Raw genomic sequence first — 15,068 nt, 5'->3', positions numbered from 1 at the left:
ATCCATTCCCTAAATTTATATTATTTATCTTATTATATAAAGAACCAAGTTGCTATCTATTGAACACTCATAAAAAAGGCTCTTAAATTGATAAAAAGATAACTCTCAGATATAAAAACAAAATTAAAGTAACATTAGACAGCAATATGTGACTCATAATATACACTGTATATATTTTCAAGACCACAAAATACAATTTTAAAACAGCATAAAGTCTACTAAAATCTCAAACATAAAATCCATTCCAAATAGAATGGCACCTTCTGGAATGACACCTGAACAAGATACTCTAAACATATTTTTAACTTATCCTTTGAAAAATTATTTTGGCAAAAACATCTCATTCAGATGTTTTCTACAAAGTACCATTTTAAAATGACTAACCATAGTTTTTCTAAATGAATACCCCACTGTTCCAAGTATTTCAATTTATCTTTAAATTTAACATTAGATGTTAGATACATAGAGAACATAGCTTTTATTTTTATTTTTTAAAGACTTTATTTATTTATTTTTAAAATAGCGGGAAAAGGAGAGAGAAAGAGAGGGAGAGAAACATCAGTGTGTTGTTGCCTCTCATGCACCCACTACTAGAGACCTGGCCCACAACTCAAGCATGTGCCCTTACTGGGACTCGAACTAGCAACCCTTTGGTTCACAGGCTGGCACTCAACCCACTGAGCAACACCAGCCAGGGTGAGAACATCGTTTTGTTTTGTTTAGGGTTTTTTTTTAGTATTTTTAAAATTTTAATTGTTATTCAAGTACTGTTTTCTACATTTTAGTGCACCACCCCAGCCCTTCCCACCTCCCCCTTGTTTCCACCTCCCCCTCGTTACTGTCCATGTGTCCTTTATACTTGTTCCTGCAAACCCTTCCCTTTTTCCCCTGAAATTCCCTCCCCTCCCCCTCTGACACTGTCAGCCTGTTCTCAATTTTAGTGTCTTTGGTTATATTTTGCTCATTTTTTTATTTTGTTGATTAGGTTCCTGTTAAAGGTGAGATCATATGCTATTTGTCTTTCACCACCTGGCCTATTTTGCTTAGCATAATGCTTTCCAGTTCCATCCATGCTGTCACAAAGGGTAGGAGCTCCTTCTTTCTTTCTGCTGCATAGAATTCCATTGTGTAAATGTACCATAGTTTTTTTTGGTTTTGTTTTAAGATTTTATTTATTTATTTTTAGAGAGGGAAGGGAGAGAGGAAGAAAGAGAGAGAAACATCAATGTGCGGTTGCTGGGGGCCATGGCCTGCAACCCAGGCATGTGCCCTAACTGGGAATCGAACCTGCAACACTTTGGTTCACAGCCTGTGCTCAATCCACTGAGCTATGCCAGCGAGGGCTTAAATGTACCATAGTTTTTTGATCCACTCATTTACTGATGGGCACCCAGGTTGCTTCCACCACTTGGCTATTGTAAATTGTGCTGCTATGAACACTGGGCTGCACTAGGTTCTTTTGGGTTGGTGTTTCAGGGTTCTTAGGATATAATCCTAGCAGTGGAATTGCTGGGTCAAAAGGCAGATCCATTTTTAGTTTTCTGAGGAAGTTCCATACTGCTTTCCATAGTGGTTGTACCAGTTTGCAGTCCCACCAACAGTGCACTAGGGTTCCCTTTTCTCCACAGCCTCGCCAACACTTGTTGTTTGTTGCTTTGTTTATGATGGCCATTCTGACTGGTGTGAAGTGGTATCTCATTGTGGTTTTAATTTGCATCTCTCTGATAGCTAGCAATACTAAGCATCTTTTCATGTGTCTCTGGATCCTCTGAATGTCCTCCTTGGAGAAGTGTCTGTTCAAGTTCTTTGCCCATTTTTTAATTGGGATGCTTGTCTTCTTAGAGAACATTGTTTTTAAAAGTTACACAGAAAAGAAATCAGACAACCAGAAGAAAGCAATCTGAATGAAAAGAGTTTAGAAATCAGATGTAATTTATATGGTTTACTTTACTAATTTATATGGTTTATAAGAATTATTTTATTATTCTTATGAAATATGTTATCATTGCCTTCATTTTATGAGTAAGGGAACTTTCAGAAAGAACACAGAAGAGTAGAATAAAAAATATTAAGAACTGAAGCAATGTTAAGCAAATCTTTATTCAATTATTTTTTTCTGGGCTCCACAACTAAAGCAAAATCTTAGAAATAACCCAGAAGAGAAGAAAAAACAGGACTAAAAATTGAAGGAAGGAAAGAGGAAAACTATGATCAGTTCAAAAAACAGGATTTTTGTGGCTAGATCAAGGGAAAATGAGGTGTAGTAGCTGAGTTTTCAAATATTAAAAAGACAATGAATGATTCAACAAACATTTACCAAGCATCTATAAAACACATGCCACTGGGGATGAATAAAAATAACATCCCTGCCCCTAAGAAACATGTCACTTCTGTGGAAGGGTTGAGAGCATAAGGCAGACACACAAATAACATGAGACAGTTTCAAAAGGTTCTAAGGGCTGTATCATGTCACAACTGCAGAAAGAACATAAAATGAGCAAAGAAAAACACAACAAAACTTCTGGTTGTCAAGACAACACATGCTACTTTCCTTAGAATCCTAAAAATCATGAAAGTGGTCCTAGTGGTCCACCATGTCCTCTCCACCCCCTGTTCCATATTCAAGACACCATGACAAGGTTGGCAAGACTTCTCCAAGCTACCCCTGACAAGAACTTCAGTCAAATGGTTAGAGGAGTCATTTCCATAGACATCAGAAACAGAAATAGAGTATCCCCACAATGAGGGGAAATCCAAGACAAAAAAAAGTGGCTGCTTCCAAGCTGGGTCCTCCTTAAGGTTCCCTCAAGAACTCTAATCTTAATTAAGTGGTTTCATTCATTCCCTTGCTTACTCGCTGACCCCCTGACTAAACATGTATTGAATACTTTCTATATGCCACACACGAAACTAGGATGAGTGGGTAAACATTATAAGGAGCCCATGGCCATTTAAGTCAGTGACATTGTGCACTCCCTGCTTCCAGCAGTACTTAAGCAAAAGCAGTTCAACTCCGGAGGTTTGAATGGGTCAGCTTGAAAGTCCACTTCAGCTCCAGTTTTACAGATGCATCATCTTTCTCAGGCTCTATTTGTAAAAGTGACTAAACAAGCCCTAGGTCTCAAAAATAAATGTCAAAAAATCACAGCTATTTGTGTGCTATTATTTAAATTAAAATGTCAATATATAGTTAACACCAAAAAAGAGTGTGGAAATAGCAACTAAGTTCTTGAAGAATGACAGTGCAAGAAGGGGAAGGGTCACCAAAGAACATGTATAAAGGACTCCTGGACAAAGATTACTAGAGGAGAGAGGACTGAATTTGGAAGGTGGGGAGTGGGTAAGGCAGGGGAGAGAAATGGGGGAAAAACAGGGACAACTGTAATTGAACAACAATAAAAATAAATAAATGCAAAAAAAAGAAACATAACAATAATACAAAACAAAAAGAAATGTTTTCTACCCAAAAGACTAACAAAATAAAGCTTTGAAATGTCATGTAAAAGGAAAATAAATGGCCTTTTACATTTAAAATGTTTACATAGGAAGACATTACCTTTTACCAAACTCATATCCTTGCAAAATGAAATTATCATTGCCTTCAAGTCAGTTTCCCTAATAATTGAAATGTATGATATTAACTCAAAGGATTTCAAGAGTTTTCTAAATAAGGTAATTTCTAAGCCATGAGAGGCAAAAAAATTTATAAAAGAAACATAATTGTATAGAAATCTTTAAATGGGGATTAGCTATCACCTTGCTGCATTTTTATAACAATGGAAGTAAATAAGTCTTTAAAAACTGTGTAACAAATATATAGCATGTAAAAGAAACTATGAAATTATAAAATTATTTTCCTCACCCTGACAAAAAATAAGTTAAAACAATCATAACTCAATTCTTCTTTGTTAAAAATGTAACACATTTATTTAAGATAATTTGGAAAACAGAGTATGTAAGAATAAAATAATAAATAAGCACCCACAAATTTCTATCAACCCAAAATAAGCACTATTAATATTTGGCTTTCTTTTTTATTTTTTCTCTGCATATATACAATTGAGATATGTATGTATGTACATACACACATTAATGTACACATTTAAAGTGGGATTACATTGCTATACAATATCCTTTGTCCATTTAAGATTACACTGTATGCACTTTTCTATTTTATAATATTTCTTCAAAAATTATATCTTTTTTGCCTGTAAAATGCTGTCTTTTGGAGATGTCATGTCATATTTAAGCAAACCCTATTGCTTGCTATTCATTTAGATTCTTTAAAATGTTTTCCTTAGATAAGGTACTGGATGTGTAATTATACTAGGAAAAGGGGTACAACTATTATTTAAAAGGGAACATTTTCTATTTCTTATTCAATTCATTCATCATTGTAAGTAGTATCTATTGGGCATCTGCCATGGGCCAGGTACCGTGCCACACAGTGGAGTTACCATTGCAGAGAGAGGGACACTCAGCCCGTTTCACAGAGACTAGACTCCAGGTAGCAATACAAACAACCCCAGCCTTGTGGTAGGAAGTACAGGGTGCTTCCCATATGGAGGTCTGGAGACCCAGGGAAAGCACCTGAGAATCTGAGATCGGGGGGACAGAGAGCTGTGCTAAAGAACCTGCCATCTGACTGGGTACCTGTGGAGTGCGCATAAGTTGGCCAGAAATACCTGGGATTTGTGGGAAGACAGTTTCAGGGAGAAGCAACAGCGTGAGCAGTGGTTCTCCGGCTGGAACAACAGAAAGAGGTCAAGTGTGAGTAGACAGAGAGAATGTATATGTGTGTGGAACTGGGGAGTGGCAGGACAGGGAGGGACAGTGAGAAGGCAAGAGATGAGATTTGAACCATAAAAAGAGGCAAGACCATTCATAGCCTCGTAAGCAAAAGTAAAGGGTTGGGATTGTATTCTGAAAGTCATGGAAGTTTTAAGAAATGGAGCGATAATACAGAAGGCAGAAAGACCAATCGGGAAGGGGATGAGAACTAAAATCATATAAAACTAAAAAATTTCTCGTTTCTGCTTAGGTTACTGGATTGAAAGAACAGAGTAAATTCAACCACATAGCATATCTTGAGTTTGCCTGGCGATTTCTGGACTAGGTAGAGAAATAGGATGAATACCATCCATAGCCAGACTCCCAGGTTCAAATCCCAGCTCTTCCACTTACTAGCTCTGTGAAGGTGAATGAAAGACCCTAAGAGTGACTCACCTCATAAACTTGTCATGAATATTAAGCGAGTGAATACTTGCAAAGCACTAGTAAGGGTACCTGGCACATAATTAGAGCTCTATGTGCTTACCAGTATCATTTCGCAAGAAAATTCATGAACTTATTTCTATCATGCTGTATATCAGTTTCCTCAAATCTGCTCTCTCTGAAAGGTGTAGCAAAAAAAGTAGTTCCCGAGGTATTTTACATGGAAATAGGTTTCATGGTCACGTAAGTTTGAACAACACTGGATTAAATAAAAGTACACAGTTCCTTCACTACAGAACTTCTCTGAGCCTTTAACCTGTCCGAACAGACTGTAAGCAACAAAATTAAGGAGTTTTAGATTAAAACTTGAAGTATAGAATAAATATCCATGAGCCTATACTGGTATAAATAAGAGGTTGAATAAATAAATGGGGGCAAGGGACAGAGACAACTTTTTCATGAAGAAAAACTCATCCAAATAACCTGCTGATACCCCCTCCTCAAGAAAGTGGAGCAGAACTACCCCTCCTGACGTGCAGCCTACGCACAGGAACTGTTTCCAAAGAGCACAGGACACAGACAGGGGCAGAAGAGGCTTGATGGTGGAGGAACCTCACCAATACTACCTGATCCAGGTGATCAACGTCAACATTAACAGTGACAAACCATGGTGACAGTGTGTGCACTCTGACACGGGGAGCTGAATGTGTTGATAAACAGCATTTGCCTATGGTCTTCCTCCAAAAAAACCCGCAACCCCAGTCTAATCACAAAAAAAAGAAACACCAGACAAATGTCAGCAGAGGGATACTCTACAAAATGCCTGACCAGTACTTCTCAACACTGTCAAAGCCATCAAAAACAAGGAAAATCTGAGGAACTGTCGCAGCCAAGAGGAGGAGCCTGAGGAGACAGGGCAACCAAATGCAGTGTGGTGCCCTGGGTGGGATTCCAGAACGGAAAAAGGACATCGGGTGAAAACTAAGGAAATCTGAATCAAGTAGGAACTTAATATAATATATTAATATTGGTTCACAGATTATAACAAATGTACCTTACAAATATAAAATGTTAGTATAAAATGTTAGTAATAGGTAAACTGATGTGGGATCTATGGAAGCTCTCAATTTTTTTGTATATCTAAATCTCTTGTAAAAAATCAAGTCTGGCCCTGGCTGGCATAGCTCAGTGGATTGAGCGCGGGCTGCGAACCAAAGTGTTGCAGGTTCGATTCCCAGTAAGGGCACATGCCTAGGTTGCAGGCCATGGCCCCCAGTAACCGCACATTGATGTTTCTCTCTCTCTCTTTCTCCCTCCCTTCCCTCTCTAAAAATAAAATAAAATCTTTAAAAAAAATCAAGTCTGTTAAAAATAACAAAATAGACCGTGATTCACCAAGAGGAAGGCAGCGAGTGCCTCCATTCCGAAACGTATCTGTCCCTAGAACCATTTGTCATAGGGCACCCCTCAGGGCTGGTATTCAGCAGAAAGCACTCACGGAAATGCTGACGCAATGTAAGAAGGCCCAGAAAATTAAACACCAGTCCAGTTTGCCAAAAACTGCTGAGAGCTGATTTGCACTCCAACTCTGAAGACACGAGCTACAACTAAGCAAAGTTAAAATGACTCCTAAAACTTAAATAGGAAAAAAAATGAATAAAAATTTTCCAGAGTACAGTTCCAAAATGTTTTCTGCCCACATATTTTACTGAGTAAATGGGGAAGAAAGCACTACTGAAATTTTTAAGTTCTTTTTCATTTTAAAGAACAACTTGATCAGTAACCACCTGCCCCCAACTCGTTCCTGCACTCCTACAGAACGTCCTAGCCACCTCCCCTACAGCGCACAGCACTCCCTGCCTTGCATTGCAGCTGCCTGTGTCCAAGTCTTCTTTCAATAATTAAACCATGAAGTAATCTAAAGGCAGACTCCAGGTTATTTCTGAATCTCCATAGCACAGAGCACAGTGTCTTCTCTGAGTAGGCATTCAGTAAGTATCTTTTAAGTGAATATTGTCATTGTTGGTAGAAGGGATAGCAAATACCTTTATTAGTCATTCAACATAAACTTACTAAGCTCCTACGATAGTAGATGTAACGGGTATACAGAAATATTTTTAAATTCTTAGTGCTTTCAAAAGACAGAACAAGTTTCAGAAAGATATGTACAGAAATTACCGTAAGGAAATGCAATTTGTTACAAGGGCCGTAAAATGACTGCGTGCTACAAGAGTTCAAAGGGGGAGTGATACTTCTCAATGGGGATAATAACACCAGAGAAGAAATGTCACCTGAGCTGATCCTTACAAAATAAACATGATTTTCACAAAGCAAATCAGGCAGAAAGGGCTTTCCATGATAAGACAATAAAGTAAGGAAAGTGTCAAAGATGCAAGAGGGGAGGCAAAATGACTCACTTGGATGGGCACACAGGACAGCTGTAAGACAGGGGAGACTGGTAAAGTGACAGGGGAAGCTGGGGACGAATAGTAAAAATCCTTAAATGTTGGGTTTTAGAGTAGCAACTTCGTTTTAGACTACTGGGAATCACTAAAAGCTTCTCAGAAGGCAGTGAGATGCATTATGAAGGTTCCTATGCTTGAAGGTAAAGTTAATTGTATTGAGATTACAGACGGCGGTAGGGAAAGAGACTCATTAAGAGTAATGAGGCATAAGAACAAGGCGAGGATGCTAATTAATGTCTAAAACAAAGTAAGCACTCAATAAGAGAGTCATCATTATCATCATCATGGTCACTGTGACCACTATGACCTTCATAATGAAAACAAACAGAAGGTTTTAAAAATATGGGAAAGCCCATATTCCAGCCAAGATGGAGGCATTGGTAAATAGCTTTGCTTCCTTGTACAACCGAAAGAAGGACGACAACAACAACAACAGAACTGCCAGAAAATCGAACTGTATGGAAGTCTGACAACCAAAGCATTAAAGAAACATTCATCCAGACCAATAGGAGGGGCAGACATGGGCAGCCAGGTCGGGGGGATGCGACAAGGCAGTGGCTGGAGGACTGGGGCAGTCCCATATTCACCTACTGATAAGCCAGGAAAAAAAACTGGGGAGTGAAACAGACCACAGAACCCAGGGTTTCGGTGTGGGAAACCAAAGCATCAGAACCTCTAACTGTAAAAATCTGTGGGGGTTATGGCAGCAGGAGAAACTCCTAGACTTGCAGGAGAGTTCATTAGAGAGACCCAAAGGGTCCTAGAATGTACAGAAACCCACCTGCCCAGGAATCAGCACCAGAAGGGCCCTATTTGCTTGTGGGTAGTGGGGGAAGTCACTGAAAGGAGAGTGAGAGCCCAGCAAGTGGCACTGTTCCCTCTTGGACCCCTCCCCCACATACAGCATCACAACGCAGCAATGTGATTGCCCAGCCCTGGTGAATACCTAAGGCTACACCCCTTACTACGTTACAGGTGTACTGAGACAAAGAAATATATGGCTCAAACAAAAGAACAGATCAAAACTCCAGAGAAAGAACTACACAATGAGGAGATAGCCAACCTATCAGATGCAGAGTTCAAAACACTGATAATCAGGATGCTCACAGAAATGATCGAGTATGGATGCAAAATAGAGGAAAAAGTGAAGGCTATACAAAGTGAAATAAAGAAAAATATACAAGGAACCAACAGTGAAGGGAAGGAAACTGGGATTCAAATCAACAATTTGGAACAAAAGGAAGAAATAAACATTCAACAGAATGAAGAAACAAAAATTCAAAAAAATGAGGAGAGGCACAGGAACCTCTGAGACAATTTTAAATGTTCCAACATCTGAATCATAGGGATGCCAGAAGGAGAAGAGGAAGAGTAAGAAATTGAAATTTTATTTGAAAAAATAATGAAGGAAAACTTGCCCAATCTGGTGAAGGAAACAGACTTCCAGGAATTCCAGAAAGCTCAGAGAGTCCCAAAGAAATTGGACCAAAGCAGAAACACACCAACACACATCATAATTACATTACCCAAGATTAAAGATAAGGAGAGAATCTTAAAAGCTGCAAGAAAAAAGGAGAGGGATACCTACAAAGGAGTTCCCATAAGACTATCAGCTGATTTCTCAAAAGAAACCTTGCAGGCAAGAAGGGGCTGGAAAGAAGTATTCAAAGTCAGGAAAGACAAGGACCTACACCCCAGATTACTCTAACCAGCAAAGCTCTCATTTAGAATGGAAGGGCAGATAAAGTGCTTCCCAGATAAGGTCAAGTTAAAGGACTTCATCATCACCAAGCCCTTATTATGTGAAATGTTAAAGGGACTTATCTAAGAAAAAGAAGATCAAAACTATGAGCAGTAAAATAACAACAAACTCACAACTATCAATAACCAAACCTAAAAAACAAAAACAAACTAAACAAACAACTAGAACAGGAACAGAATCACAGAAATGGAGATCGCATGGAAGGTTATCAGCTGGGAGGAGGAAGGGAGAGGATGGGGGGAAAGGTACAGGGAATAAGAAGCATAAATGGCAGGAACAAAATAGACAGGGAGAGGTTAAGAATAGTACAGGAAATGGAGAAGCCAAAGAACAACCCATTGTACAACCCATGGACATGAACTAAGTGAAGTGGGTGGGGGGAATGTGGGTAGGAGAGGAGGTGCAAGGTAGAGGGGGATGCAGGGGAAAAATGAGATAATTGTAATAGCATAACCGATAAAATAAAACTTTAAAAATTGTGCTTGGATGTCTAACCAATCACAATTGAAAGGAAACAATGCACAAAGGAAAAAAAGGCTCCCAGATATAAGTGGAAAAAAAAAGAACATGGGAAGGAATAATTTCTAGTTTATAGAACTTAGCGACTATTTGGATATGGAAAACTGAGATAAAAGATATTTCATGTCTAAATTACTATAATAATAATAGTGGAAACCAATCAACAGAATAGGAAAGTCAGGAGGAGATACTCATTTTAGGAATGCCATCATAAACTCGGTTTTAGGCACGCTAAGCTTGATCTACAGAAGAAATGCACAGTGGACAGATGATCACAGAGGAGTGGAGCCAAAAACAGATGTAGCAGCAAAGAGGCACGCTATGGAAACTCAAATGAGATAACCTGAATATCCTTCGTAAGTGACAAATGTTTCAAATGAGTGAGGCAGAGGGAGCATTTCAGGCTACACCAGCATGGAGAAACATTGGGAAAACCTAACTGTAAACCAGGTAATAGACAATGAATCATAAAAGGACTGACAGGCAGCAAAAGTCCACAGAAAGACAAATAAATGGATTTAGTACAAATTAATGATAAATATAAAACTCACATTGTTTTCCTCCTAAGCATTCAACAGTTTAGGAGAGGAGAAAAAGTAGACAGTAGAGGTAGCCTCAGGCTGAGGACAGGAATGGCAGACAGAACGGAAGTCTACAGAGGCAAGAGATCACGCGGTGCAGGGGAGAACAGGACGGGATGGGAGTTGCCATCCAGACTAGGTAGCTCTGATGCAAAGATGAGAGAGCTGCCCCATAAAACAGAAAGCTGAATACCAGCTGACTGGAGACCAAACATAGGAAGACAAGCAGACACTGAACTGGCAGGGGAGATATCTAGTGTGACTGTGGTTAAAGAGCTGACTATTTCAACAAATATCTGTTGACAGTGTTGTGTGCGGAGAACATTGTGCCAGATGCTGAGGGTAAAAAAAGTAAGTCTCTGCTCTTAAAAAAATGAATTATTCAGTGCAGGGAGGGACTGGCAAACTTTCTGTAACAGGGCAAACAGTGAATATTTTAGACTTCGCAGGTCATCACGTCTCCACTGCAAACATAACTCCAGCACTGTAGTACAAAAGCACACAGAAACAACATGCAAATAAGTGAGCAAGACTATTTCCAATGAAACATTTTATTAATTCATATGATTTTCATAGGTCACAAGATATCATTCTTCTTTTGATTTTCCAATCAGCTGAAAATGTTGAAAAATATGCCTAGCTTGCAGCCGTATAGAAACAGGCGGCAGGGCACATTTGGCCCCCGGGCTGCAGCGTGCTGGCCCTGATTTGGCGGGCTGGTCTGGAAAGGAGGGAGAGAAGCACCATCCATTCACGCCACACGTACACTTCCCGGTCCTGTGCGTCCTCAGCCGCTCGCAGCAGGCTGCGAGAACGGGCCTGCGGCTCACCTGTCTCCTCTTTCCAGTCACAGTAGGAGGCTGACTTTTGTGTTTTGTGTCCTATACCTAATACGCTACAACTAACACTTTCTCCAAACCTTTTGGAAATTTTCAAATTTCACCAAGAGATATTTAGACCTAACCTTTCTATTTTTATTGTTTGAGCTTACATCTATACAACAAAAGATAAAGCAATTCTTTCACATGTGTCATTTAATGAATATGCTTTATGACACAGCAATAGTAAATAAATACTGTCTGACTGCTAGCCTTAAAGGTACAACCTAGAGATACAAATATATGACGTACTTCCTCAAATATCTCCATGTTTTTTTATATTGCTTCCTCTCATAATCTAATTTTGAGGGTTTTTAAATGAAAACAAAACTGGGAAAAAATAAAAACCTGCCGAAAGTCCACTGCTGGGGACTGTGGAAACACCAGGCATCACAACATTCCTTAGGGGCAGCGGAACCGCCCTGCTGACCACTGAGGCTGGCTGGCAGGAGGTCTTCGGTGAATGTCTGAGAGTTCCAATAATGTCTGAGACGGTCATGGAGAAGGAAGACCAGCTTGATCACGACCACTAAACACTTTGGCAGCAGCAGTCACAGAGTCCAACCCGGCGCCGTGGGGTTCAAACAGTGTCACCTGGCAGGCAGGTGGACTTGGCTGAGCCAAGGCAAAGGACAGTTCAGAGTAAGGACAGGGGTTGTTTTTTTTTTAAGAGCTTTGTACAGTTTTTTTGTTTATGTTATTTTGTGTTATCCTCGTAAAGTTATTTTTAGTTATTTTCAGCCCATTTTAAATAGCAGGTTCATTTGAGTTCTGCCACAAAACATAGTTAGCACATCACAGCTGCTGGGAGAACAAGTGTATTTCACACATGCCAGCAGCAACACTGGCCTCAAAAGCCAAAACTTTAAGGGAAGACTGTGTCGGTTCATTCCCGTTTCATCCCTGTAACACCACAGAGCATGAGAACAACGGCTGTGCAACATTTCCGTCATATTTTAAACTTCAGGCCAGTGTGGTACACAGTATGTTTTTGCTATTCAACAGTTTCAGGATCACTTTAACTAGGTGTGACCCCTGGTTACTGAAAGTAAAAATTGTGTAAATATTAGTCACATCACTTTATGAGTTCTTACCCAGTTTTTCATATAATAAATACAAACTCTGACATCAATAGGGACCTTTTATTCTGCAGTAAATAACTTGGAATGGAAAAATAAAATTAAAAATGAACAATAGCCAACCTGTGCTTTCCTCATGTATGCCAAAGGTTCTTTAAGATGCTCAGGGGGCGCTGCAGGGTGACGAGGAGAAGGAAACCTAGGGACGAAAAAAGGCAGCTAAATGTTGTACATCACCGTGATAATGAACTCATTCTCTTGGTTAGAGATTACTTAACCTCTGTAGCCCATGTTATAAGTGAAATATTGAGTAGAATACTTATTAACAGTTATATGTATTCACACAAGGTGCAACAGCCTAACAAAACTGTAATTCTTATCCTACTAGTACTGCAGTTTTAGATTAGCAATTTAATTGTTAAACTGCATAATAATCTGATTTCATAATTAAAGTAATTTTAAAATGATTTGGCTCTGTAAATGCTCATGAAATTATCATAACTTAATTTTAATACAGAAATATAACATTTAGAGAAATTTTATAAGGTTGAAAAAATCCACTGACTTACCAACATAGCAACCATTTTCATTTCCCACAATTTCCTTTTCCCTATGATTATATATTTCACATAGTTGAAACAATAATATAAATATCTACTGAAATAGCCATATTTTTATATAAAAACATTCACAAATTTAATAAAATTAAAAAATTTTAATGTCTTATGAATTTTTTATTTTCTAAGTAACTTTACATTTTATATTCAAAATGTATTATTTTTATTAAGAAGACATTTATTTATTCAACAAATTTTGGGGCCATTCTAGGGACAAAGTACATGGTGACGATTAAGACAATATCCCCTATTCTCAAATACCTGACATTCTAGTAAAGAAAGACAGTCAATAATTACACAAACAAATAAATACATGGAATAGCGTCAGACAGCAAGAAGTGCCGAGAGAACCCGAGAGCAGGGCGGTGAGAGAGCAGTGACCGGGAAGGGCAGGGAAGGCATCCGGGGGAGCTGAGATCTGAACTAAGACCCAAGTGAGAGGAAGAAGCCCGCCGCACAAAGATCTGGGGAGAATATCCCTGGCAAAGAGAAAGCAAGCATGAGACCCTGAGGTGTAAACATTTGGAATGTCTAAAAATCAGAAAAAGCCAGAATGGTTGAAATATAATGATCGAGGCACAGGGTGACTGACAGGAAATCACAAATAAGGTGATAGAAAAGCATGATAGTTCAACATTTATTGAGAGGTTCCAATCTCTTTCACAGAAAAACACAGACCTCCTATTGAAGTCAGTCATAGGACCTGTACCTACAGCAAACCAACCATGTTCCAATAATCAAGAAGCACACACTGAGTCCTCAAGAAACTCCTCGTTTGAAGTGGGACATCAGCATATGAAGTGTTAATTAATGACATACCAAGCTACTTGAACCTGTCCCAGAACCTATGTGTTAAAGGCTCAAATGTCCATACAGACATGTCTAGAGTAGACAGAAGCAACCTATCCTACCCAATTTTAAAGATAGTTTCACTTCTTATTTCTAGCTAATTGCTCTTCCCATTGAAATCCACATTCCATGTACCTAAATAAATCACCTTCTCAAAGGGAATAAATGATAATTTCTACAGACCTCAGTATTTCTTATGTGCAAGATAGTTTTAAAAATGCTGTTTCATACTGCTCAGTGTATCATTTGCAAAGGGACATGTGGTTTAGAGTTAAGTATCACTCTAAAGTCCTTCTATTTGCACAGTAATCGTTTCCAAATTAATAAAGCAGAAACTTCGGGTGGAAACTTGAGCGCACTACACAAGAGGTGAGGGCCCTCAGACAGGAAGACAGCGATGGAACTTTGCACCCTGCTCGACTCCTTCCCCTGTCCCTAAATCCCTCAGAACACCACTCAGCTTTTCCTCCCCACTGATGCCGTTTTACACAACCAGCATCTCTCATCTGCACTCATCTGTCAGACACTTCACCAAGGTCCCCAGCTTGCACACTACTTTCAGCCTACGTGCCAAACGGCCTGGCTGTCGGCCAGGAGCAATGTCTTCCTTCTTCACCTGTGATGGCAATGCCAGTGCCCAGCACAATGCCTGCAGCACACCAGATAAGCGGTGCACGGCTGAATGAATGAAACACAAATACGATCACGGCACTACACTGCTTAAAATTCCAAACTGACACCCAAATCCTATTAGGACCCAGTCTACACAGCCTCGGTATGGAGCACATTCCTGCCTACGTATCTAACATCGTCCTCTACCACGCCCTTGTGCCTGGCACCATCCAGCCATCCAACTTCCGTCCCTCCAGTGTGCCGCATCCCCACCTCTGAGTCTCTGAGCCGCTGCTCCCTTCTGCCTAGGCACCGTGTTTCTTGCTCCACCCCGGATTCCCAGCAGTGCGTGCAGGGCTGGCACACGGCAGACAGTCAACAGCTACAAAGCTAACATTCTAGAGCGACATTTTTTGGGATGACAAATAGTTCTACACACCTCAACAGATGCTGAGGGCAAGTCCACATGAACAAAAAAGTTAACTGTTGTTG

General features: G+C 39.6%; 1 protein-coding gene across 5 annotated transcripts in view; it reads right to left on the bottom strand.

The window, feature by feature from the left end:
* TBC1D19 (TBC1 domain family member 19) overlaps positions 1-15,068 on the bottom strand; it is a 110,301-nt gene that overhangs the window by 76,881 nt on the left and 18,352 nt on the right. For all 5 annotated transcript variants that reach the window (XM_045834574.1, XM_045834575.1, XM_045834576.1 and 2 more), the window contains one exon: positions 12,622-12,697. In XM_045834574.1, the coding sequence (XP_045690530.1) occupies positions 12,622-12,697 (76 nt within the window). The remainder of the gene's footprint in view (positions 1-12,621; positions 12,698-15,068) is intronic.

The sequence above is a fragment of the Phyllostomus hastatus genome, unplaced genomic scaffold (genome assembly GCF_019186645.2).
Source record: "Phyllostomus hastatus isolate PE091 unplaced genomic scaffold, TTU_PhHast_1.1 phas_contig_196, whole genome shotgun sequence".
In the NCBI taxonomy this organism is placed as follows: domain Eukaryota; kingdom Metazoa; phylum Chordata; class Mammalia; order Chiroptera; family Phyllostomidae; genus Phyllostomus; species Phyllostomus hastatus.
This window is presented reverse-complemented; position numbering and strand designations above follow the sequence as displayed.